Source organism: Aythya ferina (genome assembly GCF_964211825.1).
Source record: "Aythya ferina genome assembly, chromosome: 3".
Taxonomy (NCBI): Eukaryota; Metazoa; Chordata; class Aves; order Anseriformes; family Anatidae; genus Aythya; species Aythya ferina.
In genome coordinates this window covers 60,712,990-60,740,803 of record NC_140298.1, presented here as the reverse complement: position 1 = coordinate 60,740,803, position 27,814 = coordinate 60,712,990, and the positions used below count along the sequence as shown (strand labels likewise).

Here is a 27,814-nt window from a genome sequence, read left to right as displayed (position 1 = left end):
ATGCCTAGAGGGTGATGATCTGTAGTCTAACTGGAGGCCAGTAACCAGAAGGGTACCCCAGGGGTCAATAGAGGAGCAACCCCATGCACCAGCATATGCTGGGGACTGCCCAGCTGGAAAGTAGCTTTGCAGAAAAGGACCTGGCAGTCCTGGACAGACTGGAAGGAGTTGAGTGGAGGGCCACCAAGATGCTGAAGGGACCGGAAGACCAGCAGAGGCCCCTTCCAACTTCAACCATTCCATGGTTCTGTAACAGTGGATATATTTAATGGGGATTTTTTTTTTCTTCTTTGAACACAAAACAAGAAAAGGTTATTCAATTTAAATGGGGATTAAGGTTTTTGCAATTTCTTAATCCATCCTTTCATTCCCTGTAACTGCGTGCCACTGCTTGATTGCTCTGCAGTGTTACAGAAAAACACCTGGCAAGGAGGGATCTCTGAGGCTCCCTTTGGTCCAGTGACCCAGAAGTGTTGAGGCCTGGGCTCTGCATGTCCCATGTGGCTGAGGCTGGTGGTGGGCATGGAGTGAGAGTATTTGCTGGGCTGGATTTCGGTAAGGGAAAGGAAAAGAAGGTACTCCAACCAGGAACTTCAGCAGTTTTCCTGTTTTGGATGTGCCAAGAGTACAACAGAAGACAGGACTGCTTCCGTGATGTTTGCCTGTAGGATGTAGTAGTGAGGGTTGTAGGGCTGTGGTGGACTAAGTGCGGCAAATGAGGGAAGGTCAGTATGAAAAGGCACAAGCAGGGTGGAGAGAGAGGATGGGTGGAGGGCAGTGTTTTTCATATGGAGCCCTCAATTCAAAATACAGTTTCTCCCAAATCACTGCAAGCTGACCGTGAAACCATTTAGAAAGAAAATAGTTTCCTCCAAACAGCTTTAAATGGCAAGTTTAATGGCTGGTTCTTACTTAGTTATCAGTCCTACTGGGGAAAAAAATGACCCCAGTGACTTACCTCTGTTGAGCAGCTGCGTCCTTCGTGAGTTGCACGACATCAAAGTGTGTTCATAGTTACAGTGAGGAACAGAAAATGTTTCAACTCAGTAACAGTTTAGAGAGAAATTGGGGCATCCTGGAACTTTTATTTTGAGTACTGCGTGTTCAGCAGGGGCAATAGCAATAGGAGAAATGGGAAAATTTCTGTTAGGGGGATGTCAACCCCCCTGTTGAAGTCAAATCCTACTGCATGTACCAATGTAGATACGAAGTGGATCACTACAGATACGCTGTGTTTAATGTCAGCATGCCAAAGTGTACCAGTTCTAATGATAAGAACTGAAAAGCACTTTTATGTTTTGCCTTTGATACAATAATACAGCCAGTCCCCTGGAAGCCTGTTCGGACAGGATATGAGATAAAGGGTAAGCTGAGACAGGAGACGCTTTCCTAGCAGAGCAAGAAAAGAAATCCAGTTGCAAAAATGTGCCAGTGCCACTTCCAAATCAGAAAATTGCTACATTATGAAATTATGTGTATTTAGCACTTAAGGATGGAGGAGGTGAGAAATTCCAGAGTAGGAATAAAATCTCTTTCAACTAATAGCATTAAAAACCTGAAAGCAGTAGCCTTCCTTTCTGTTATCTCTGATTTCACGTGGTTGTTTTCAAATATCATTAATCGTTGCACATCAGATCAGCTGTTCATATGTAAATGTGTTATCATAGTTAAGTCTTTTTGTTTTGATTACTGTTTAACAGGGTCCGAAGGAAGCTAGCTCTGTGTCATGTTGGATGTGAATGCAGGGACCTTGCTGGACATGCGGTGGAAGCATCTGCTGTGCACTAACATAATGGACATGTGATATTTTAACCTTGCATTGTATATTTTCTTGTAAATAACATAAAATCTAAGTTCTAAAAACCTCTTTATGCAATAAAGACAATAAAATTTAATAACAATTACAGTAAATAATATATCTGTACTTTTTATTTAAATTTACTTAGCTGTTATCAGTAAGTAGATTTGTTTCCCCCAAACAAATGAAAAAAGCATGTGAAAGTACAGGATGGTATAAAATAGGAGAGCAGCCTACATCTTTACCTTTGCTAAAAGTGTAATAATTGCTTTCCTGTAAGGACACTTCGAAAAATAGATTAGGAACACAAAAGAGTATATGAGTCTGTTCTTAGTGTTTACTAAGCATTTATTAGCACAAAAATGTATGGAAGATTTTTCCTGTAAACCTTAATTGGTCGGCTCAGCCTTTATAAAAGACACTTTAAAAGTGCTTATACATAGATTTTTAAGAAGTTTTACTCAAAGAACACCACAGAAATATGTTAATAGACATTCCTTGAAATTTTTTTCATACACTCCCTATTTTATTTTATTTTTTTATTTTTTTTACAAACAAGCCAAACTTATCTAATGCAGCATTACTGTTCTTTGTCTATACAATTTGCATTAACTGTCTATACTGCTTTTGTCTATACTTTTCCCTTCTGTTTGCCAAAAGAAGGTAGAGGTGTTATTTCCCTCTGGGTATACCAAAAGAGGAGTTGTAACTTGTTTTTAAACAAAACAACCAAAAAAAAGTGCAGGTACAGCTCAGTCTATAAATGTAGTCTCTGTTACTGGTTTTATGTTGATTTAGGGAAGACCATTCTGTAAATTGATAACTCGAGGAGCTAGATTTGACGAATCATCAGTGCCACATTAGAACTGGTTCTGTGTCAAGGTCAGCTGCTATTTGTCTCCCTGGTCTAGTGCAGCTTATTTAATGCAACTGTGTAGTCCAGATCTTTTCATGCACAACCCTTGAATTTATGTGAAAACTAATGATGTCTTGAAATTTAAATATACTGAAGTTTATCTTAATATTATACAACTCCTCCATGTAATCTACAGATGCGCTGAATTTAAGTGAGTAGCTTGACTCTTGAAAAAAAGCATAATTTGCTTTCCAGAAAATCGAAGTAGGTTTATTCAAAATTATGCATGTTGGTTTAATACAGCAATAAGCAATAGGGAGGTACAGTGATGTCAAAATTCTGAATGGAAATTATATTTAAAAAAATAACATTGTTTATACTCATTTATAAGCAATCATTCCTTGATAAAATGTCAGAAATGTAGACTTAGCATTTCATCCTACTTCTGACTTTATGCTCATTAGCCTGCCTCTTACAACTGTGTATTTTTTAAGCTTAGCCTCCCCATGTAGGAAATAGGCTTTTGAATTATGATCACAATTATGATGAAGCTAGGTTATACTGTAAAAAGCCTCATTACTGGCCAACTTTTAAAGGACTCCATAGTGCTGCAGGAATCAATGTGTGTATATCTGACGTTCTCTGTGAACATTGCTGATACGGGGTAATGCTCAAGAGTCCTGTGCTTTGGTCTTTGGAATAAGGTGTAAATTTGAGCATCTTTATATGAAACAATCTTAAATACTATCACCTTACTCTAGCTACAGTCCCCAAAGTGGCCATATTGAATGCTGACGTTACATACTTGTTTTGTCAACATTTATCCAAATCAAATCAAACTTTTCTTGCGCTCTTTATTAATGGCAAATACAAAAGGGGCTGCTGTGTCTTAAAAAGTAAAATGCAAGAACTTTTAATTGTACAGAAATGGACCAGTGCTTTTCATGACACTGAGTTTAATCCAGCTCTTTCAGGCATTGGTGTAGGTAAGATAACTGGAAGCAGCCAGATTTATTAGTTTGAAACCTTACACCCTGAGTGGAGATTAACGGGAGATACGTATACCTATATGTCTTTATAATGTCTTTATAATATGTTTTTAGAAGCTTGTTTACGTTACTGGTATCAGATTCTTAATCAACTCACTGAAACAGCTAAAATAATTTGATGAATTAAGAATAGCCCATTTTGGTTAGTGGTTGTTCTGTGGTGGAGGACTGATACTTTTGCTTCTTGTAACCTCAACCTGAATTGTGGGTTATGCACATTTGTTTGTACCTGCTGCTTCCAAGTAAGCCATGAGTTCTGCCCACTCATTCACTTCAATGACTCTACCAGATCAAAGATAATCACTTGTGCTATTTACTGGCTACATGCAGAAACCAAAACATTCGCTCATTTTAAGGTTTGAGAAAAGAGAGCAGTTCTTTTCCCTTTCTCAGCACCAGTTCTATCCTTCCATCTTCCTCTAAATGTAAAAAGTGAGCAAAAATCAGGTATGCAAGAACGTTACAGTCACTACTATAGAAATCAGGGTAAGACTTCCTTGGACAAGACTTCCTGAAGAAAACTTTATTCGACCTTCAACTGCTGGGTAAACTCTCTTCATTCTGTCAAGGTAACGGGAAACAACTTCTACATCAGGTTCACCTAAGCAGATAAGCAAAAATAAATAAATAAATAAATAAAAATGTTAATGTTCTCTGCAGCAGCCAAGCTCCGTACAAAACTTTAATTTACAATTGCAGTTTTAGCTCAAGTCTTAAAGCTGACAGTGTCCTGTTGTGTGTGATCCTCCTCATCAGAAGGCCTGCCGTCAGGACAACGTATGGGTGTGGAGAGTTGTTTTTTGTGCACAAATAAAATCTAAAACCACTCTCGTGGTTTGTAACCAATTTTTTGGTAATCTCACCTTTTACCAAAACAAAAACCACCTTTGCTTTGTCTGGCTTTCTTTGTTTGCTTCTCTCTGTTACAATGGTAATTTCCAATCAGATGGGGGTAGGTTGAGGTCTCCCACCAGTTTTGGGTAGAGTGCTATGGATCTGGTGGAGTTGTCATTTTCACCTTTTTCAAATTTTACTATTTTTATTTTTTAAGAAGAATCTCTAGCCTGTGTGCACACATTTTCTGGAGTGGAAGGCCCTCTTGAGTCACTGCAGCCAGCCATCTCCTCTTAACCCATTTCTGATCCATGATCGTGCAATATTTCCATCTGAAAGCTTTTATTACTTTGCCCCCTCTCATATACTGAACGATGCTACAAGAACATTTCAGGCTGTTACCTTTCACTATTCTTAATTGTTTCTATGTGAGTTTATTCCTGTGTAAACAGTTATTCTCTAAAAACCACACCACCGCTACCCCCCATTCAAGGCTGAATTTGATTGTAAACATCACTCCCACTTGTGAGAATCAAATCTAAATTAAAACATCCTGCAGAACCGAGGAATAGTCTGTAAGGAAGGTCCAAAAGGAAGTGCTTTTTGGTAGTACAAACATGCTTAACTAAATTATAATTATAATCAGTCTGGAATCGGAACATACCCAGGGTACGTTCCAGGTGATACAGACGTGCTCCTAGAAGATACTTCTATTTTTCTTTCTTTTTAATAGGGCGTTACATTTTGGTGTGTGTGTGTCTTCAGAAATAATTTTAATCTCAAAGACTTTTCAAAGTTGCCCGTTGTCCCAAAAGATGTCTATGTTAACTGTAGGAACGATGAATTTCTAATAGTTTATATGCTACTGTAAAGGATGTTCAAATAACGTTAGAAAACACCCCGGGGATGGGCTGCAGAACTTGTGAGAAGCCCGATGCTTTTGGAGGCATGGGGTAACACCTGCAGAACAAGCTGGTGTCTTTTCCTCCCCTCCACCTGTGTTGCTCACCTGAGCTTCATGTCCCCAAGTAGGACAAGGACAGTTCTGCCTTTGCAAATGCTTCCAGAGAGCAGAATTTGGAGACCCAACAGAAATAGCACCTTTCCTTTCGATCCATTGTTTAGTAGTCGGTACGTGTGCAAGGCAGTACGCATAATATTTAGTCTAGTGTGGTTTTTGCTTTTTCACTGATTTACCATGATCTCAGAACCACTCTCTAAGCACTAACAAGGGTTAGTTTCTTTTTGAAGCTTTCAAACTTCTTGAAGCTTTTATGATTTAACTGTGATTTAAAAAAAAAAAAAAAGTTGCTAACTAAAAGCAAAACTAGCAACCCAGAGCCATCAGATTAGAAACAAATTTATCCACTAAAAGCAAAAAATCTGACACGTATATAGGAAGATCTTTTAGCTTTCAGGAATTGTCTGCTACCTTCTTAGAGCCTGTGCTTACCTTTCTCGTATGCCAGATGTTTCTCTTTGAGCATGTGGTAGCCATCTCCACCGAAGAGCATGTAGGACGGCAGAGTCACGTTGTATATTTCATCCATCTGCAGTGGGACGTAGGCTGGGACTCTGCAGGCCGTACAAAGCACTTCTATACTAATAACTCTGTTTCCTGGGTCTCTGGAGAGATCGTAGACTACGTGGATGCCTACAAAAAGAATAGGTGTTTGAGTACCGCTTCCTGCAGTGCCTCTCAAACACAAGGGGCTAGAAGCAGCACCCTCCATCGTTTTTAAGATTCTTTACATCAGCTTCTGTGACTGAGGTTATATTGTTCTGAGGGATACTGATAATGCTGTGTTTTCTTAGCACGCAAATCAAGTTTTATCCAAGCAAACCCACAACTTTAGAGAATTGCTGGAGTGCTGCCCTGCCTTGGTTACTTGTTTGATCACCTGCTGGCTTCTTGTCACCTTTTTCACAGAAACAAATTGGGTTAGGATACTGCAAGATAAAAATACTTTCCCTGAATGCTCTCAGCATGCGCCTTTTCTTTCCATGCTCTTGTTGGTTGAGATGACTTTTAAAGTCAGCCAGCCTATTATGGATAATAAGCACTGTGCTGAAGGAAAGAAAGCTAAGCCAGGACTGAATGTTGTGGCTTCTACTTGCTGTAGAAGAATGAAGATTTCTCATTGTGAACCTTCCTCGTTAAAAGCCTGGGCAGGGCTAGGCCCCGGGAACAGCACTGCCAAGAATTCGCTGCTCAGGAAGCCACTAAAGCTAGCCCCAAGCACAGCGTCTCTTCCAACTTTGGCTCTCCTCCTCTGCATCTTCTGTCCTGAACCCTTTCCAGAGCTACTAGGTGTCTTTTCTGCTTGCTTTCTTTCTACGAGAAGGCAGTGGAAGGGCTGCTGCCGCTGTTTTATCCTAACAGTAACTCGCTGCTGCATGTGAGATGTGGGCCGTGCCCTTGGCACGTGGGGTTCTGGATCTTGCAGGGAATAACGTGTCCCCATCACCAGCCTACATGGGGAGAGGCATGGATGGGGACATCACTCAGCCCCTGCCCATGGAGCCTAGCTTTTCTGCTAGGTAAACAAAGGAACCCGCACAGCATCACAGGGAGAGCAGGAATAAACATGATCGTAGCCTAGCACACATCTGGATAAGTATCTGGGGAGCTGTGATTCAAGAAACGTGTATGTTTTTAATATTAACTGTTCATCCCTAAACTATTTAGAAATTCACTGGAGCAATTCCATAGCCCGCTCGGACTAACTCTGAACACATCTCCAGCCGTTAGGCAATGGCACAAACTGATTTTGATAAACTGGAAATTGGCAACAACGTGGCAGGGAAGCCTGGTCTGGGTTTTCATGCAAGCTTTCAGCGAAGAACTGAAAACAGGTGCTTGCTGCAGCGATAACTTACAGCTCTACTTGACCATCTCTTCCTGTAGATAATTAAACTGCTGCCAGTTATGGGTTACTGAAACAACTGGGAATCCCATCGCTGCCTGTGTGCTGTGGGGGCTCCCGTGGCTCAGCAAAAACATATTCAGGATAAATAGTGTCAGTTAGCTGGCACACGTAAGGCACGGAGCTGGGATGTGTTGCCAGCTTGCTTTCCATTCTTAAGGAGGCAATGCAATGCCTTCCAGGTGTCATGCAAGCAAGGCCCAAGGAGGGGTCGGCTGTTTTGGAAAACCAAGAGGAGGAAGGAAGACAGCATACCTCCAACCTGCAGCAGCTCTCCTGTTCCTTTCCCGTACCTGTGCACACTGTGCTCAAAAGCTTCTTTCAGCGTGGAGCCTTTCAGCTTCACCAAATCGAAACGACCTCCAAATGGCAAAACAGAGAGCAAATCTTCCATAGTAATGCTACCTGGGGGAATGAGACTTTATTTACATCCACTAAAAAAAATAAAAAAATCTCAGTACTATTTTAGGACTGTTTAGCAGTATGTTTTTGACAAGGAAAATGGCAAATACAGTGTGAGAAATTGAGGTGCAGGTGAGGATCACGTGTATTGTCCCGATCAATGAACCTTTGTCATTGTCATCCAGCTGAACAAGACAAGTAAATCTGAGTGTGATGTAACTGCATATATTGTGTACAATATTGTGTTCAAATACCTCTACTAAAACAGATTACAAAACATCAACCTAAGATGAAGAAAACCAGAAATTCATACTTCAAGTCAGGCAATTTCTCCAATCGCTTAAGATTTACTCGAGTAGTCCTAGAGAAGGATTTAGCTAAAATGAAAAAAAAAAAAAGTGTTTTTTTTTTTTTAGTTTTCATTTATCTGATATCAGGAAAATAAGAACTGTAAAGAAAACCTTAGCATTCAAAAGACAAACTAATTCACGTATTCTGTGGCAGACTGCAGAAAGCTTCCAGCCACTGTAGCATGTGCCGCTCTATGGTAGGAGGTAAAGAGCAGCCACTGTTTTTCTTTGTTCCACAACAGCAAGGAGAGAGAACAAAATGTTAAAAAGCATCATGTACAAACAACATTAAAAACTTCCACGAATGTCAGCCTGAGTGCAGTTGCGCTCTTATGATGGATAACTATTTTGGAGAGTTTGAAACAGCTGCCAAACACTATGCAAATCCCATCAGGACAAGCCCATACCTAACGCTGCATTCAGGCTTGCACAATAACTTGATTGCTCCTTCTTGATAGAGATGTCATTCAGCACGCAGCTTTACGTACCATTAGCTCTCTGTTCATCAATGGACGACCGAATCCCACCTCCATTCAGGATGCACATCGAGACATGGTTCCACGACTTTCTATCCGGATGTCTGACGTTCTCATAAAGCTGCCAAAGGAAAGTGTTTAAATTGATTTTTTAACCTTCACTTAGTCTAGGCTGCAGAAATTTACACACAATACTGAGACTGAGACTGATACAAAAAATAAAAATTAAAATATGTTTTTTTTTAAACTTTTCAGAAGAAAAATTTTTGTCTTTTCCTGTAGAGAACTCTCAAACTTTCCCATAGTGTCTGTGTATATGACATTATCAGGGCAGGCCAGCTGAGAAAAGGATTGGTCTTTACTATTTGGAATGCTCTTGGCAAACTAGAAAGATGTTGGGGAGTGGAGGAATATCAGACAGGCATACTAGGTCAGACCTCAATCTGCTTTGTGCAGGATCGTGTCTCCAACAGTGTCCCAACTCTGACAAAAGCAAAATGCAAGGACAAAATAATATTTGCTTGAGACATGCTAAGTAGTAAAGAAAATGGAGATGAGGGATTTATTCAGTCGCATAAGGATGATGAGCCTACAGTGTCAACCCACTGAAATAACTGAGTAGAACAGGAAAGGGTTCAGAGTAAGGAAATAAGGATAATGAAAGGGATGGGCTCGTTTCCATACAGGAATGGCTGTGGTTATGACTTGTCAGTCTCACAAAGAGAAAACTACAGCAGGAGCATGACAGAAGCCAATAAAAATCAAGAAGAGCATGTGGAAGTCGGGTAGGAGTCAGTGTGTTTTCCCATCTCAAGAATAAAAAAAAAAAAAAAATCTAGAAAAGATGCAGAGAGGGGTGACAAGATTGGTCAAAGACACAGGGAAGCATCCGATAATAGCATGCTGATGTAGGGTAGGTCTCTGTTCTGGTAAAGAGAGGATGGAAGGAAAATATTTGATGCCTATAAAGTCATGAGTGGTGGGCATGGCAGGATGCAAACTGAAGAACGAGCATGGACCCTGCTCCAGTTCAGCCCCTTCTCCCCTGCACCCCTAGGCTAAGTGTTTGCAGCCTCTAACTTACAGGTGCATAAATCCTTTGTGTGTCCAGCTTAGTGCTCACTGGTGTTCCCTGAGGCCAGATCCATTCTCGAGTTTGTAATTCTTGTCTAATGAATGGATTATTTTTTTTCTGTTTGCTGATTTTTCAGTCTGAACTATACCCTCTAATTTAGCGATAGTCCTGGAACAGACATCAGGATTACAAATTGTAATTCCTCGGTACCCCACAAAAACATGCTTACAATGTGCTCCTACACTCACTACTCTCCAGCCCTGAGCATGGAGGCAGTTTGGGAACAAAAGCTTGCACACTGCAGTTAACAAGTCAGCAGTTTCTCATCTGAGTTCCTTTAAATTCCTTTGTAAATGCCATCTGCTCCTGTCAACCTGTTATCCTGAGGTTTTGGGCTCCTGTTGGAGAAGCTCCACTGAACATGGACACCTCTGTTTTGACTCAGCACAATTGTTCCATCAATTTTTCTCATTTCTCAGTCTCCAGATTTCCACGCACAGCTCTAAATATTCAAGCCCATGGTACAGAAAGGTCTGTTTTTTTTTTTTTTTTTTCCCTTAATACCCCTGAATGCACAGCACCAGACAGGAAAGCAAGCTTATAACTGGTATGGCAAAGAACATAAAGGGTGATCCGTGTGGGTTTACGATGAATGCAGATGGTTGGCTACGGATACCTACCTCACCAAAGTAGAGTTTGACAGCCCAAGGCAAAATGTGTATCAAGAAAATCTACAGGCTTATGAAGGACAACAAAGTGACTTTCTTTAAATGTAAAAAATGAGGAAATATATGATTTTTCTTCTTTCTTTCTTTCTTTCTTTCTTTCTTTCTTTCTTTCTTTCTTTCTTTCTTTCTTTCTTTCTTTCTTTCTTTCTTTCTTTCTTTCTTTCTTTCTTTCTTCTTCCTTCCTTCCTTCCTTCCTTCCTTCCTTCCTTCCTTCCTTCCTTCCTTCCTTCCTTCCTTCCTTCCTTCCTTCCTTCCTTCCTTCCTTCCTTCCTTCCTTCCTTCTTTCTTTCTTTCTTTCTTTCTTTCTTTCTTCCAAATAAACATACAAGAGTGGCTCACAGGAAGAAAAAGCAAGGCGGTGCCATTTTAGCAGAACTGAATGCAGAATTCCCAGATCTTAACCTAATCTGGAAATTAGTCCACGAACTAAGAATTATCATGAGGATTACAAGAAAAGCAGTAACATGGACTGGGTAAACCATGGTTCATCCTCCTCTCTCCTCTGGTCTCCACATGGGGTCCATCAGACCAGGGCCACCAGCCAGGTCCCATCTCACCACCCTGGCCAGGAGCAGGGCAACTGGGGACACTGGGGCAGCCCCAGACACCCAGCACCTCCCTGGGGATGGGCAGGGCTGTGGGGAGCTGGCGACCAGTCCTGGGGCTGAGGTGGGGTCCTGGGGCAGGTGGGCAGGGACAGAGAGGGCTGGAGGTGCCCTCAGGCCCTGACAATACCCTAAGATCTTCCAGCCCCTGGGTCCTGGCTCTGTTTCATGACAAGTCCATAGAAGGGCACTGCCAGCACTGGCTGAGACAAACGCGTTGGGCACGCTCACTTGTCAGAGCGAGAAGCGGGGCAGCAGCATCACGGGTGACAGAGCTTAAAACTGCAGCCTCAGCACCGGCAGGAGCCAGCTGTGAACAAGCAGTTAGTTCTCTGTACGAGGATCTATGCAGAGAATAAACTGCTCCTCACTCTAGGAAGGGAGATTTGCTGTAGCCCTGCTCCTGCAAGGCCTTTCTAAGGGATCACAAGACGTTACAGTGATGGAAAGCAGCAAAGAGCCTACACAGAGACAGTTCAGAGCCTGGGAGCCCTTCATCTGCTGGCTCTCGAGTAATTACATGGATATGATTGCCACCTTTGGTGGCAACTCCTTACCACAGCATCACAGAGCAGGTTGCCCATGTTGCATTCCTGGAAGCGACAAGCTTGGCTCGTCCCGTTCAGGTAAACACTGGTTTTTCCAATCTCCTGAGAGTAATTCCCCAGGTTTTTCCTCCATTTTTCCACTTCTTCTTTAATGTGCTCATCTATAAAAAGGAGGATAAAAGTGTAAAACAAGCAGCGCGGTTATTTTTAATGTGCAAAGCTTAGGAAAAAAGCATGCTCGTTATGCTTCTAAAATGTCACACTTTCCCGAAGGGCTTTTCCAGCAAGCTGGCATCTACTCTTGCTTTAAACAAAGCTTAGAGAGGGAGCCAGCGGAACCACACAATCCACTGAAAATAAACTATTCCCTTGCCACAGCAAAGCTATCTTTCTCTTACTCTTAAACATATTTTTGCCCAGTCCTGTTGTAATCTCTGACAGTTGGGGGTTTCTAGCCTCTGCCTTGGTAGATGACAGTTACTGTACAAGAATTTTTAAAATATAAGTGAGCCTGGTCTTTATTTGGCATCATCCCTCTTTTTTTTTTCCCCTTCTAAATATAGCCTCCTACCCTTTAACACAGTACAAAAAGGAATACTAGCTCAAATATCAATGCCAAGGGAAAAAAAAAGCACATTATAAGAATTAATTCTATATGTGCATCTGTGCAAATCTAGTTGAAAATAAACAGATACAAAGATACTTGCATATGCGGACGGATCATGTCTCTACTGCTTTATATCAGCTGTTACTTTTAAGCAATCTGCCATGTAACTTTGTCAGCAACAGCAGCATGTATAATGGTATAATGTTGTGTTCAAATATTACATTTATAAAACCAGAGCACCTATATAGCTGAATTTTTGCTCTTACTCATATCAGAGTGCAAAGTCTCTTATAATTGTCTCATTAAATTAATATATCACTGAGAATAACGTATGATAGCTCTGAAAACATAATTTTTAAAAGATTTATTTTATTAACACTCTGGTAGAATCCAGAAAACCTGGTGAAAGATCAGAGCTTCATACAGCAAACACGGGTGAAGAAACAGAGAACAGAGCATCAGGCATGGGCAATTGCAGAGCAGACAAGTATGTGACGCAGCCTGGGCAGAGTTATGGACAGAAAGCAGCAGAGGGACTCTCCTTCCAGCTCAAGTGTTCCAGACCTTAAACACGGAGCACCCTCAGCACTGACAACAGGAAGATGTGGGCTTTGTGGGCTTTGTACATTGTATTTGCATGTTGTCAGAGTATTCCTTTTTTTTTTTTTTTAATACTTCAGCATTTGTCTCCTGTCCTGAACTCTGTTCTGAAGAACCCAGTCATCGTAATATTTAAAATCCTAATTACAGGGATGCCCATCATGGGTCTTGCTGAATGGTAAGGTAATGTATCACCGGACTTCCCACAAAAGGACTATCAATGATTTCCAGCAAGCAAAGACATACACTGCATTTGTGCATATTCCAAGACCTTTATATCTCACTGTTTAGAAGAGGAAATATGTAAGACAATGAGTACAACAGTTACACAACCTGAAACTTGCACCAAAGTCAGCTGCAAGTGCAGGAAGCAAGCCGAATTCTTCCACAACGTTGCACTGTGTGTGTATTTAACACAACAGCACTTGAACTGGGGTAGAGGGCTGCAGGCAGATTCAAGTTTTTAATTCACATACCTTCAGGAACACTGCTGTCCAGCAGAATAGGGTTTCCAACTGCTTCGACCACGTTTCCTTTCTCGTCGAATGTAACGTTTAAGCGACCGAGATATTTTCCGTAAGCGTAAGCTTGTACGACTGGCACCTTCCTCCCATCATCTGAGTCAACCATGAATGGATAGGGGCCATCCGGCTGTTCGGTAGAGGGTGGGGTGCCTGCACGAGACAGCCATGTAAAGAGGGTCTTCAGCTTGTGTGACCTTCAAGGAATTTTTAGAATGACAATTCAAATGCCTTTCATCCTTAAAAAAAAATAGATGACCAGGATATTAAGCAGAACCGGCTACGAATGTATGAGAGGACAAGCACACATTTAATTGTCTTGTTATGTTAATTCATAAGAGAGGATGTTGTTTTCAGGACTCGAGCTCCAATAACCACCACAGTGTTTTTTAAGTTGTGACAGCACACTCCTCCATGACATCACGTCACAATAGCAACAAAGGCACTTTTCATCCTGATTATCCCAATCTAAACCTCTAAGTAGCGCACACATACAAGCCTCTGGCTGAAAAGCCCTCACACTACTTTATTGTGTATCAGCTAGAAAACAAGAATGTTAGTAAAACATAGGGAAAAAAAAGTGTGAACTTTTTTTTTTTTTTGATAACATGCAGTAAGAATATTTACAGACAGTTCTGTAAATTTTTATGTACACCCAGATGACTTTTTAATTAATTTATTTTTTTTGCTATACCAAACTTGGTCTCCAAAATTTCAGGCAGGCTGTGAACGTTTTGCAAAAGCAAACTTTATCAGTGTGAGAGTTAAGTAGTCATGGATTTAAAACACTTATCTACCTGCAAAGTTTGAAGAGCGATTAGATGCCGGACTTGCAAACAGATATGTTACAGCAAGATATTTCCAGAGAAGAGAGGTATTGGCTCAATCAGCATAGGCTTCCACAGGATTTAGAAACTATGCAGAGGAGGAAAGTGGCAGAGGAATCCGTGCAGCTCTTGCCCCAGGGGTACAAGCCTCCTCTGTGCCCTTGATAACGTTATCTGAGAGGCATCACACCTCAGATATTCCCGTCAGCATTTCCACCCCTGTCAGTGAAAACCAAGGTCGGGCGGCTCTGAGAGGTGCTGCACGCTCCATGAGAGAGCCCCACCAAATCCTGCAGCTCTTTTCCCATTTTCCTGCCCATGGGACTGTTGCAGTCTGATGGGCAAGAGCTGGGGTGCCCGTGGGCTGGGGAGTGTGAGAGCATGTGCACAAGACGTGAACTGGGAGGAAAGCAGGAGCCTGGCTTGCACTGCTCACCGCACAGCTGGTTTCCTCTCATATAAGGTTGTTTATGTAACATGAAATCCAGGGATGATAAGCGTGACAAATGTTCCTTCTAGAACACTAATGCAATTCATATTTATCTCTAATCCCTTCTCGTCTCCAGCGAGAATGGCTGTAACAAATGACAAGCTGAACCAAATTCACCAGAGAACTATTTTTTTCTACTTTTACCCCAGCCAACAGAGTTGGTTTCTTGGTAGTGCCCAGAACTCTTCACTACTTGACGTTTATTTGGGGAAGAATTTAAGAAATCCTGCAACTAATGAGAACCCTGAAGGATTTATGCATGCAAACGTGACTTTGGGGTTTTGGAACTGAAAAAGGAATTGGTTTTGATCTCTTGCCCTTGTTTAGTCCTTGAATGAATGGAAACATTAGCAGGAGGAAGTTATGCTTTCTGGTCTTCATTTTAGTTTCTATCCATAGTCAGTTTCTATTAGTTTCAGTTGTGAACAGGGACATTTTGACTACTACAGCAAAGATTTATTAGTCAGTGCCTGGATGGAGCTCGTGTCTCGAAGTGGTGGTGGTGGTGGTCAAAGCACCACTGGGTGTGCCCCACAGAGGTGCCACGGGTCACAGCCTGGAATTGTGAAGTGCCCAAGGGGCTGAGATCTCCAGGTTCACATCCCATCTCCACCTGTGAGAGTTCGCAGGCACACCTCTTGTCATCACAGGCGGTGCCCCACTATCAGACTACTACAGCTGCCATTTTGAGGCACAAACTACAGGCATTGGCTAAATTGGCTAAAAAACTCCTCTTTGCAAAGGAGTCCATGTTCTACCATGTAAATCCACAATGAATGCACACTTCGAGTACTGTGTACATCCTTTGTTTTTCCATCTCCCAAATAGTTGAATAAAACTTCAAAAAATGCCACCAGTGGGCAGCAGGCTACAAACTGGGGGAACAAAAAAAAAAAAAAAAAAAAAAAAAAAAAAAAGAGAGCAAGGTCCCTGCAGGATGCACAGGTCAGTGCTGGAACACCCTGCCACCAGGTCCTGTGAATGCCAAAAGTCTGCAAATGCTCAAGGGGAGCTGGGGCAAGTTCGGGTAAGAGAAGTTCCGGCTGGTACGAGGAAATACGAAGATGCTGTCTCTGGTTTGGGAAGCCCCTGAGCTGCAAGCTGCTGGGAGCGTATTAGAGTACGGCACCCCCACAGGCTTGCCTGTGTGTATGCTCTTCCCAAAACCATCACCACTTGGTCACTCTTGAAGACAAAGATGTTGGGATGGATGGTCCTTTCTCTGCTGTGCTTCAGCCACTTGTCTCCTGCACCCCTTCACTAGACATTTTGCAATGTCTAACTTGGAGGTGAGTAAATCCTTTGTGGCTCCAGCTTAGTGATCAAAGTTATTCCTGGAGGCCAAATCCAAGAGGTATTTTGAACCCTGTAATGTGTAACTGTAGCATGCGATGGTTTCTTTCTAGCAAATGGGATAATAATAAAAGGTGAGAGCCTGAGGGAGACAAGGTCCGCAGTAAACATGGGACAAATCTGGATGAGAAAGTGAAAGGAGGTGGGTGGGCTGAGGAGGGGATGAAAAGTGCAAACTCATTACTTCACTACTTATAATATAAGTAGTGAAGTACCTGGGTACATGGCGCTACCCTGTTAGCGAGACACAAGTGAAATTTTGCTGAAAATTATAGAAAATTCCATTCATAATCTCAATCAGTTAATTAAGTTTCTGCTAAATTTAATGTGCTATCTTCTATGCTTTTAAAAAACACTTTTTGTTGTTGTTTTTCCACTTGTGGCACAGAGAAGGAAGCAGCACTGTAGAAGAAATGAGCTGCTGATGGCAGGCTCTGCCTAAAGTAGCAGAAGAAATTAAATCTTATTGACAATGTTCATCTCTGTAAAAACGTTTATCTCTAGGGGAGAGAAGAATAAAGTCACATGAAAAGAGGGACTGAACAAGATAGAGGAAACATGGAAAAGGTGAGAAGTACAGGCATTTCTTAATGGCAAGCCTAAGATTAATCTATGAATGCAGAATCAGACTCCACATAAGATCAATATTAGTATCACTTCTGAAGTTTTATATGACTGATTTTCTTGGTTTTGTCACATACAAGGCTAAATGTAAACATCTTGGTTACTCTTTACTTATCTATCTAAACTTGAAACACATACTGTATGTGTGGCAATAATTTAATATTTAATATTTAACATTACCACCTGTGTCCTGCTTTGTCTAGGTCACCTTGCACATCTGCAGCAGTAAGGAACATTTCAGTGAGTTAGGGCACTTCTTGCTCACTGACTGTTTAGATAGTTTCTTCCATGGAAGTTATGGAGTGGTACCAGCTGTGAAACTGGCCCAGCTCTGCCAGCAATAAACTACATCTGTGAAAGTTTTTTGAGCTTAAGGAGAAACTACCAGTTTCAGCTTTGCTTTAGAAATAACATTTCAGTAAGTAGTAAAATACCTGTATAGAGAAATGTGTTCGTATGTCCTCCAACTACAACATCCACTCCTCTCACTTTTTGGGCGATATCTTTGTCCACAGTAAAACCAGAGTGTCCTAGTGCAATTATTTTGTTCACACCCATTGCAGTAAGTTTGTTCACTTGTATTTGTAATGCTTCAATTTCATCTTCAAAGATTACGTCATTACCTTAAAAAAAAAAAAGAAAAAAAAAAAGGAAGAAGCATGAATGTATTTACCAAGTACCTTAATTACTAATTTTTCCAACAGATACTATGTGATAGTGATATTATTTTATGTAACTAATGAAACTTTGAATAGCAGTGGCTTTCAAAAATACTTAGTTGGCTCAAGCTCCTAATCTGATCTGATGTTCTCCAGTCTCTCAAGAGTCCCTACATGCTCAGACAAATTCATTTTTTTTCCCCACTGAAATGTGTATACCTGCCTATACTAAATGTTATAACTCCGTTAAAAATAAATACAATTATGCCAGTTGTGGCATCGGAAATTAAATGGCTTTTACTATTATTATGATGATGATTATGATTGTTATTAAGCTAGGAGAAAGGAGACTACGTATGTTAATAAGTGCTTGGCTATAAACACTAGTATAGCACAATAAAGTTTTTTTCTTCCCATATTGTATTTCTTTGAGATCTTCCACCTTCTCCTGGGTTCTCTCTCTCTCTTTGTACTGTAGACTCATCTCATTTTTCCCCTCTTCTGAGGCTTTAAACATCAACTTCTTCAAAGTCCTGCACTACACTCTGAACTGCCTTTTTATACAAACTATCTCACCTAACAAACCGCTATCAGAAATACCAAATGGCAGCACAGAGCACAACTGAGCTGCTGTCCCAAAATGAGAACATAAAGAACGGAAAGTCCGGAAAGGAGAAAGCTCCTCTGGACTACAATGTTGGGAAATTCACGGTCTTTCTGAAATGTTTCTGTGCCTGCTGAAGTTATTCTAACATGACAAACGGTTACAGGAACGCTAGACAAACATGCACTTTCAACCTGGCCACAGTGTTTATGGTTGCGCAAAAGGACTTCCTATGTAAGAGGCTAATTTCTTTGACCAAGATTTAAGAACAAAGTTTAAGAACATAGTCAGCAACTGTAATCGCAAACTCTCCAGTGAAGACAGCTGAAAAACTGTTCCTACCAATTCTCCGTCTACCTAACGCCTCTTCTGCCTGCGGAGTTTTTTTGATCAGTTCTGAAATATGCCTTTAAAGTCAAAAGATTTACATTATTTCATAACAAAGGGAGGAGTGAAACTAATTCATGATTCAATGCAAAACGTCTCAGGAAATGAAGAGGAAACTGCCACAATGGAAGAGATAAAAGAGGGTTATATAAATTGGTTAACCACCACACCCACTGAATAGTTCTACAACTGCCAGAGGGAATCTCTGTACTGCACATTTTGGAGTAAATTGTGTAGAGCATCCCCGCATTTTCTTCCTGTGGACCTCTTCTTAGGATCAAAGAGTCATAAACTAATTGAGGTTGGAAGGGACCTCCGGGGGCCATCGACTCCAAAACCCACTCGGTGCAGGAACTCAAAGCCAGATGAGGCTGCTCAGGGCCCTGTCCAAGCCAGCTGAAAATCCACAGCCTCGCTGGGCAACCTGTTTCAGGGCTTAACCGCTCTGACCGTGACAAATCTTTTCCTTACGTCCCGCCATAATTTCCTGTGGTGCTACTTGAGCCCATTGTCTTTTGTTCTTTCTCTGGGCCCTTCTCAAAAGAGTGTCTTCCTGTCTTCTCTATAAACCACTTAAGACAGTGAAAGACTGCAATTAGATTCCCTTCAGCCTTTCTTCTCCAGGCCACCAAGTTCAGCTCCTCTTTGTACATCCTTGTGGTTGACAGAAGCTGGGCCTAGGTCATGGCTCCTGGCAGAAGACAACGTGCAAGAAGCGCACCTTGAGTGTAGGCCTGTCAAGGTGCTCGTCTCACCTCCTGTGGCCACGCACACCACAGTGTGGGGATCAGTTATGAGAGCTGAGATCTCCAAAGGGTCAAACATGGACTCGCTGTGACAGCAGGCACTTCTTTGCACCTCTCCTCACCCTCAAAAAGGGATTTCTGCTTTGGGGATGCAGGGACTGCCCTCATATCCTCCCCTTGACCTAGTCATGACTTACCACACAACTTGGTGTCTCTGCCACTGCAACACTTCATCAAACTTTGCTGAAATTGCCCAGCAGGCTCAAAAATTGTACAGCGAGGAACCACAAGAGCAATTTAATTCCTCATTTCTCTAGGAAATCAGGCAAAAAGCACCATACGGCCTAGTACTCCATTCCCCTTTTTTTCTAAAACATCTGAATTGAAATATAGGCCTTAAATAAGAGTTACCTGTTGCTTGTGACAGTATTTCACTCCTCTCTCAACTTACTAAACTGAGGTGACATCCTCTTCTCTTTCTAGCTGGAGGTAGAGTTTCAGATAAAACATCCAAACAGAGCAGGGAAAAAGAACTGGCTGCACGTTAACAATGTTACGCAAGCCAGCCACGACAAAGTGGGATAAATGGAATTTCAAGTTCCATTTTAAGAAAACTGGCCAAGTTGATATTTTTAGTAAATATTTTGCTGCCTGCAGGGCTTTAGACTAAGCTGCTTTGGGTTTCTACCTTACACAAAAAGACAGTGGACAAAATGAGATGTATTATTTCACAACACCAAACACATACAGGGCACCTCTCAGGACAGATAAAGGTATTTGCTATTTTCGGGGTTTACAACATACTGTCAGAACAAAAGCAAGTGAGCCACTAGCATCTAATATGAGAAATATAGTCTTGGAAGGGATTGCCAGCGCAAAGCAAGTACATAGACAACTCTGTCAGTGTACCAAGGTATGAACATTTCTCACAGGACACGTGGCTGGGCATTCAGCTGAGATAGCTGTATACAGCACCACAGAGGGGAACTTTAGAGAAACTGCCAATTGGCTGTAATATATAAATTGTGCTAAGTGTTCCTCATCCCTATGGTTTCCAAACAGTAACATTAACAGTACCTTCAGCAGAGATTACTTGTTCCTTTGTAATGGGAACAGTGAGATTTAAGGACTTTTTAATTTTAGTATGTTGATAGATATTTTGCACTATGAAAAGTACAAGCTGTAATCTCATAATTGTGTTGTAGTAATTGAGACTTAACAATGGAAGAAATCACACTCTCAAAAAAATTTCCATGGAAAGTAGTCATGTAGGAATTCACGTTTCAGCAATTTCAAGCTTCCTATTTTGAAGCCTTGAAAATGCCCTAAGAGCATACAGCATGCCAAAGCAATTATTGCAGAGGCTGAGCAAACTGAATCATCTGGAATAGGTGTGGAGAGATAAGCAAGGTGCTGAGCTTAAAATTCTTTGAATATCATATTCATTGGACTAAGAAATTAGGTTGAAAATTATTTTGCCACTAACCTACCTCTGCCATGATGTTATCCATCTGAACGACTGCTGGATACTGGTGATATGCTGTCACTGAGCTACACTAACATGTCCTGAACTCACATTTTCAAAGCTTCCAAATGTTCCTCCACACACAATGAGTAGGCAAAACAGAACGTTGTAAAAACCCTGATTGCTATAAATGGTAGCTGTTAGATTTTGCCCTGCTGTTCCGTTACACTGTGGAATAGAAGTACCCTACTTAGCTTAGGGCTGCTTTAGCTGCATATATGGAGATAACCAACCTTCCCTTCTAATAGTGTTTTTTCTAGTTGTGGATGCTGTTAAAATGTCTCAGCATATTGAGACATTGAATATAATACTCAGATATTACTGGAAGAGTATTTAAATGCTTCAGAAGATCACTCCAACACTATCTGGAGTTTGCTCTAGTATAATTATTTGCAAGAAAGTTAACCTGATGATCTCGCGGCACCAGCACAATTGTGTGGAAGAAGAGCCAAGATCTACTTTATTAGCTCTTAGAGAAGAACAATACTGGACGAAATTGGCTATACATTCATTTCTCAAACTCAGCATGATGTCAGATGACACACGCTCATGCACAGGTGAAATTCTGTTGCCTACATGAAATACAAATCAATTTTCTTTTTCACTGGAGGACAAATAAGACAAGACTCCCCAAAACACAGCATTGTAAAATAGGAGTCAGACACAGAAGTCTGTTCTGACCTCAGACACCCACTTCCAAATAGCTTAAACAAACAAGAATTAAACAGAACAGAAGGAACAGTTTTACATCATACCTCCTTTAAGTACTGAATTTTCTCAGGAACATTATACATTACTTATTTATTACTATGCATTGGAAAGAGATGTAATAATATGAAGTCCTTTTTCAGTCTGGAAAATGTTTTAAATCAACGTTTAGGGCACCCCAGTTTCTTTTAAAACCTACTGCAAAAAAAGCAGGAAAGAAAGTCTGACTTTCTCAGAGGGGCACTGAACTGTGAGCAGGCAGTGACTCAGATCTGCTATGGTTGATTTAAATGTTTTCATTTTATTTATAATTATTTGTTTCCATTTCATTTTATTGAAAACAAAAACCCTTAAATGTTGGAATAAATAGTCAAAAACGGACAAGTCTCTTCCTCACCAACTCTAATTTTACTCATGAATGAAGCAATTGTTGTAAAAGTTGAATGGGTGTTCCTTCTGTAGTCTAAATTCTAGAAATATCCGAGAGGCCAAAAACATCTTGGGCAACTTCTGCTTCAAAAACACAGAAGCAGCTCTCCTTGCTTTTACTAGTGCTTAAGCAAGGATGCATCCATGAGCAAAATTTCAACACAGTGATGTCTTTGTTTCAACACACATCACTCTAAAGGCAAGCCGTATTCATGACTTCAAACTTATATAAATGGATAAATAGCAGAATGAATATAAATTACAAACAAAGACAACCATAACACTCCCAAAGCACCCCCTCTCTCCTCCCCAGCTTTCCCACAATCTCACTGGCCTTCTAAGAATATATTCTTAGATAATTCAGCGACGCTAGATAATTCAGTTCTGTATGAAAAAAATTGTGTCAACACATTTTTACCAGTTTAAAAATTAGGCAGTTAAAAGGCTCAATCACACAGGGATATCCTGAGAAAACAACAAACTTTTCAACTGAAACCATTCATCATCTTTTGATTCAGAGAAGTAGGTAAGTAATACAATAGCAATAAAGGGTATAGACTTACATACTAAAGAAAACATACCTGGCTGTGAAAGAAAGGAAGTTTCCTTTGTTGTATAGCCAACGATGCCTATTTTTTCGGAGCCAATATGTATTATTTTATAAGGATAAACATATTTCATCATTTCATTTCCTAATGGGCTGTTTCCCTTAATGTTTGCGCTCAGGATTGTAAAATTAGCGTTTCGAAGTAGGGGATCCAATAATCCACTCACACCTTCATCAAACTCATGGTTGCCCAAAGCCTGTGGAAAAGCAAGAAGAAAATCTAAGACCCGACATCCAATACTCAATATAACTACTGTCATCTCCCCTCTTGTAGTTTAAAGCCATTCCCCCTTGTCCTGTCGTTATCTGCCGGTGTAAAAAGTTGCTCTCCAAGAACACCGTAGCTTGTTAATAAAAGCACATTCCTGTTTCTGACAAACACAGAAAGGTTACTCTTTTTTTTTTTTAGGTTTTTGTTTTTCAGATGCTCTTACGTCAATGCAGATGTGAAAGTCAGAATGTAAAACCTATCTAAACACGGGTCTGCATTCATACACCAAATTAGAACCCAGCGGTTTTTCATCCTGCAACTGCAAGAGGGAGGCTTAACAATAGCCATCAAGGAAAACATGCATTTTGTGCATGGAAAACACATTGTTAAAAAAAAATAGAAAAAGAAAAAATAAGTAAGTAAGTGCTACATGCCAATGACAATATATTTTATCTCTAAATAAAACATGTATTTTAAGAGCTTGTGCTTGGAGCACAGTTTATATTTATGCTAACATTTAGCAAGAGTTTGTGTGCTCTATCACAACAGGAAAATGTAATTTTCCAGCTATTATCCACATGCAGAAGCTCTAACAAGCAGAAGAAGATCCAATATCAGGCAGTGAGGGTCTCCGTAGGCGATCTGCACTAGACGTGTGTGCATACAGGTTTAGCGTCCTCAACACCGTGAAGTCTGAAGAGTATCACAGAAAATGAGCAGCCCGGTTTCTTCAGTAGCAAGATAATACTACCAAGAAGAGGATGTTCTGTTTGGTTAGGTTGCTAAACAGAAAATAATGGTCTTACCTTAAAAAGGCCACAGAATCGCTCATCCCCACCCTGTTTTCGTGCTCAGCCCAAGTTGCCGCATGCCTGTGCCTGCAAGTTTGGCAACAGCCAGCAAATCCCTGCAGAGAGCAGCTGTGCAGAAGCTCAACACACGCAAGAGCCTTGTAGCACATTTTGGGGTGAGGAAAGAAAAGGCTTTCTCTATGGAAATGTGGCCATGGAGTAAGTTGGCACACGTAACAATTTCCAGGTGGGAACTGGAGCAGAGCACGAAAGGGGTGGTAAAGTCAATTAGCCAGCTCTTCTAAACAAAAGCTTGCTTGTAATTTCATCCCGAAGATTAAGTTGGGAAAGCTGTATTCATCACCTAAGAAGACTGATATACCTCTCTGCTCTACTTAGACACACCAATCCATGTGGTTGTTCCAGTTTTGAGTCCCCAAACAGACTACATCGCGTGGCAGCCCCGGCAGGACCCTGAAGCCACTACAAGCATGAAAGGCCAGAAGGTTTGATCACTGGTGTCTTTCTTTCAGGGGAGACAAAACCAAACCAAAACAACAACAAGAAAAACAACAACCAACCAACCAACAACCAGACGGAATAAAAAAAGGAACCAAACCCTACAGAAACTTGTTTCAATGCCCATTGGTGTTCCCAAAGGCTGGCCACAGACCAATTGAGCATCTTGGTACGGTAACAGGCCGTTTTCTTTTGGCTGCTGCATATACCTTCTGTTCCTCCTAAATATATAATTACACCCTAAAACAACGGGTTGCAAATTAAGTAGGAATTTGAATTGTGTGTAACTGCCATTAGCTCATCATGGAAAAAAAAGAAACACGCTTATGAAACCTTGTTTCTCTTGGCTTTGTAGCTTGGGTTTGCATTGTTTCATGTCCATTAGGATAAAAGCTTTGATCAAAACTTTTCCCATGGTAGGGGTGGTTATAAAGTCTCTTGTTCATGAGAAATCACTGGTGTCTAATAATATTTTTGATGAGGCTTTTCCTCTGGGGAGGAGGACACGGATCATTTGGGGTTTCTTTACCCAACCACCCTTATGCACAGAGCTTCTGTGACTCTGTATCTTCGCGATAAACCTTCACCAAATCCAAATCCGCTGGCCAATGTAAGTGTAAATCACAGCAGGGAGTAAACAGAAACATGCAGGCGCACAGCATGTGGTCATTTGATCCTCCTTTTCACAAGAAACCAGGCTAAAAATATTTCAGAAAATCACAGTACAATTTAACATGAGGATGAGAATTAGCAGTAAAACTGGAACGCTTCTCTCATCCCTCCCGTTACTGTCTTTGTTGTATTTACTGTGATGATTTTGGAGTGATTAACCCCAAAAGGCAAAGCTAGTGACAAGAAGATTTGGAAGGGGATGCCTAGCTAAACAGGAGAAAATAGGTTTGAGGGAAAAACAGGCATAAATGGGAAAAGGAGAAAGCTAAAGAAGGAAATTTGTCCCACTTGTGGAGCAGACCTCTGATAACATTGCTAGGCTGCTCCAGACCCTCCCATGGTTCTCCTGGCCTCATCCTGTAACAACTTCTGTGACTCATGTTCCCTCCTTCATCCTGTTTGCAATCCTACTCCAGTGTTTTAGCTTCTAACCATTTCGGTAATCCCCACTGCTTCTTCTACAGCTGTGGCTTCCCAAATTCTGCTTAAAGAAACACGAGCTCATCTCTCCGCAGCACAGCTCTTACCTCGCTCCCTGTGCAAGTGGTCGACTACTTCCCCTAAGGCATTAGCATCCAGCACAAGCTTCTGGATGTCCAGTAAGGTCTGGGTTTATTTTTATTTATTTATTTATTTAGTCTTATTATGATGAAAAAGGAAACGGGACCTCCTAGCCAAACTGCTGATGCTTCTTCCTACATAATGTATTCCTAAAGCTAGCTGGACACTGATGATTTTGCCTAAAGGAATTTCTTCTTGTGATATGACCAGGAACCAAACAAGCTCCTGGCTCATCCATGAGACAGTCAAACCAGCAAATGTTAAGGCTGAGAAAGAGCAGCCAACAGCAACCGTTGGGAAGAAAGGTGAGCAAAACCATCCCGAGCTCTCTCCCTGCGCTGCAGAACCCCAGAGCACTTCCCAGCTCTCAGGAAAGGCACGTCCTGCAGGCACACATTCCTCCCCATCACCACTGGGAGGAAAACCCCTGGTGGTGTTTGTTTTAGGATTAGGACAAGGTTCATCAGGCCAAGCAAACAGAGCAGCATCCTCCCCAGAGCCGCCCCTCTGGCATGAGGTGTGTTTAGCCCAGGAGAGCGTGCTGGGACACTTTCCCTTCTGTTGCTGCTCTGGGCCAGAGGGAAGAAGTGGCTGAAACCATTTTTGCTGGGAAAGGAAAGCTCAGTCCTTTTCTGAGAAAGCAAAAAGATAAAGACAGAGGACGCGATATGCCCAGAACAAGATTTTTCCCTCAAGCTGCCAGCCTGGATGAAATAAATACGCAGTCCTCCTTTCTGGGGTTGTACACAAGCAAAATAAGCCACAGTAATCCTTTATACAGGAATAGGCTGAGAAGCAGAGAGAAAAGACCTAAGCATCCCCCAGCCTCATCCCAAATCCCTCAGTCTTCCTCTCAGCACTCGGTAGAGCATAAGAGGCAGCGTGAGGGCACAGCTCCCTCTGAAGCACTCTGCTATAGTCACCGAGCGGCTCACACCACTACTGCAGCCACCCACAGCCACCTCACGCCCAGACCCTCACATCTCCAAGCCTGCTGGCACCGGCCTCAAGCAGGTTAAAACCCCAAACCCTATTGGAACAGCACCACCACCGCGTGCCTCTTGACCCTTCCCATGGGATTGAAGGCAGATGAGCTGCCAGCCGCGAGCCCCCCAGCATGGCTTTGACCCCTTGGCAGGGCTGTGACCCCTCTGCTGCAATCCAGGCTCCTCTCACCCCCTGGACACCCCAGGAGCGAGGAAAGCCGCCCCCCATCACCCCAAGGAGCGGGATAGCCCCCCTCTCCCCTCCACCCCTCTTTACCATGGCGTCGTAGCGCAGCAGGTTCATGAAGTGGACGGCCTCCTGGCCCTTGTAGCGGGAGAACCAGACGGTGCCCTGGTACTGATCCCCGGCGTCCAGCAGCAGCACCGCGCCTCCCCCCCGGGCCGCCCGCTCGGCCGCCACCCGCGCCGCCCGCCGCGCCACGCCGCCCTCCGCGCAGCCCCGCGGGGCCCCCGCGCAGCCCCGCGCCTCCACCCGCGCGTGGACGTCGTTGGTGTGCAGCACCGTCAGCCGCAGCCGAGCCGCCGCCGCCGGGCAGAGGGGCAGGGACAGGCACAGGGACAGCCACAGCGCGGCCACCCGCCGCCACATCCCTCCCCGCTGTCCCCTCGCTCCACCCCCGCGGTCCCTTCTCGCTGCCCCCCGGTGCGCCCCGGTGCGTCCCAATGCGCCCCGGTGCGCCCCGGTTCGCCCCGCCCGGAGCTCGCGAAGTGGTGGCACGGGAAGGCGAAAAGGCAGCCGGCAGCGAGGGGACAAACTCCAGGGAGGCTCCTCGGCGAGTGGCTGGGCTGCTGGAAGGGCTTTCTCAACCTTTCGCGGTGGCTCGCAGCGTCCCACCCAGCCTTTCCCCTCCTCCTCTTTTCTCCGGCGGTGCTGGAAATAAAAGAGCGAGCCCTCGGGATGGCTTACGCGGCTCGAAGTGCTGCTTTAATTAGGGTTTTAGTGTTTGCAGCTCGTGGATCGCTTTCAAGAGGATTTCCGTGGTTAAACGCTGAGCGTACGGTTGTGGCTTGGCATGTGCCTGCTGAGGGGAAAAAACAGGAACGCCGATGCCCTAAATAAACAACTCGCCAGGGGTCCTGTGCCATTTTGGTCAACCAGCGCAGCCCCCAGCCTGCCCCTTTACGCTGTGTGCCCACGGCGTGTCCTGCTCCTAATAAACGGGCAAATTATCCGGAGAATGGAATCGTGGAAAGTGAGCTTGTCACGTGCTTTAACTTCCCTATAAGTCCCTGCACCCTATGGACAACCTCAAACTGTAAGCAGTGACCAACTGGTGGATTACCTATTAGTTTATTTATTAGTTTATTTATTTATTTATTTATTTATTTATTTTCTTAAAAGCAGAAGTTTCCCCATCTCACGAAAAAAAAAAAAAAAAGCGACGGTTTCCTACAAACGTTGCAGAGGCTGCACGCGTTGCTCCCTCCTTCCCGCCGGCTGATGTCACGCCACGGTTTCCTGGGCACCCAAAGTCCGTGGGATGGAATCTGAACCCATTTGGTCTGCTTTGTTTCCCCGGATGGCTGGGAAGCGAATGAACCTGTATTTTCTTCCATGGTGGCTCCGCTCCGCTGTCCCCACGCTCCCACGCGTGACGTGAATTAAAATAGCTCTGTGGCATCTCCTCATTTCCTTGGATGACTGGGCTGTGCCGTGCCCATCCCGTCCCAGGAAAACCCTTCATGGCACGAGCCACGTCGGCAAAACCCAGAGTCGC

At 42.7% G+C, this 27,814-nt stretch overlaps 2 protein-coding genes across 3 annotated transcripts in view; one reads left to right on the top strand and one right to left on the bottom strand.

The window, feature by feature from the left end:
* The window catches only part of SNX14 (sorting nexin 14), a 55,245-nt gene extending 51,043 nt beyond the window's left edge, over positions 1-4,202 (top strand). For both annotated transcript variants that reach the window (XM_084515910.1, XM_084515909.1), the window contains one exon: positions 1,701-4,202. In XM_084515910.1, coding sequence (XP_084372036.1) covers positions 1,701-1,739 — 39 coding nt within the window. In that variant the 3' untranslated portion in view covers positions 1,740-4,202. The remainder of the gene's footprint in view (positions 1-1,700) is intronic.
* On the bottom strand, positions 1,902-26,997 carry NT5E (5'-nucleotidase ecto). Its single transcript, XM_084515917.1, has 9 exons — positions 26,353-26,997; positions 22,310-22,532; positions 17,105-17,293; positions 13,332-13,529; positions 11,658-11,809; positions 8,705-8,813; positions 7,720-7,869; positions 5,991-6,191; positions 1,902-4,304 (listed from the first exon to the last, which is right to left on the bottom strand). The coding sequence occupies exons 1-9, from the start codon at positions 26,683-26,685 to the stop codon at positions 4,147-4,149; spliced, it is 1,713 nt and encodes a 570-aa protein (XP_084372043.1). The 5' UTR covers positions 26,686-26,997; the 3' UTR covers positions 1,902-4,146.
* Between the last annotated feature and the right edge of the window lie 817 nt (positions 26,998-27,814).

Coding starts and splice junctions, on each gene's coding strand:
- NT5E (XM_084515917.1), bottom strand. CDS start 26,685: ATGTGGCGGCGGGTGGCCGCGCTGTGGCTGTCCCTGTGCCTGTCCCTG. Junction 17,294..22,309: donor TTCCTTTCTTTCACAGCCAG/GTATGTTTTCTT, acceptor TTTTTTTTTAAG/GTAATGACGTAATCTTTGAA. Junction 7,870..8,704: donor TGATGAACAGAGAGCTAATG/GTACGTAAAGCT, acceptor TCATTCCCCCAG/GTAGCATTACTATGGAAGAT.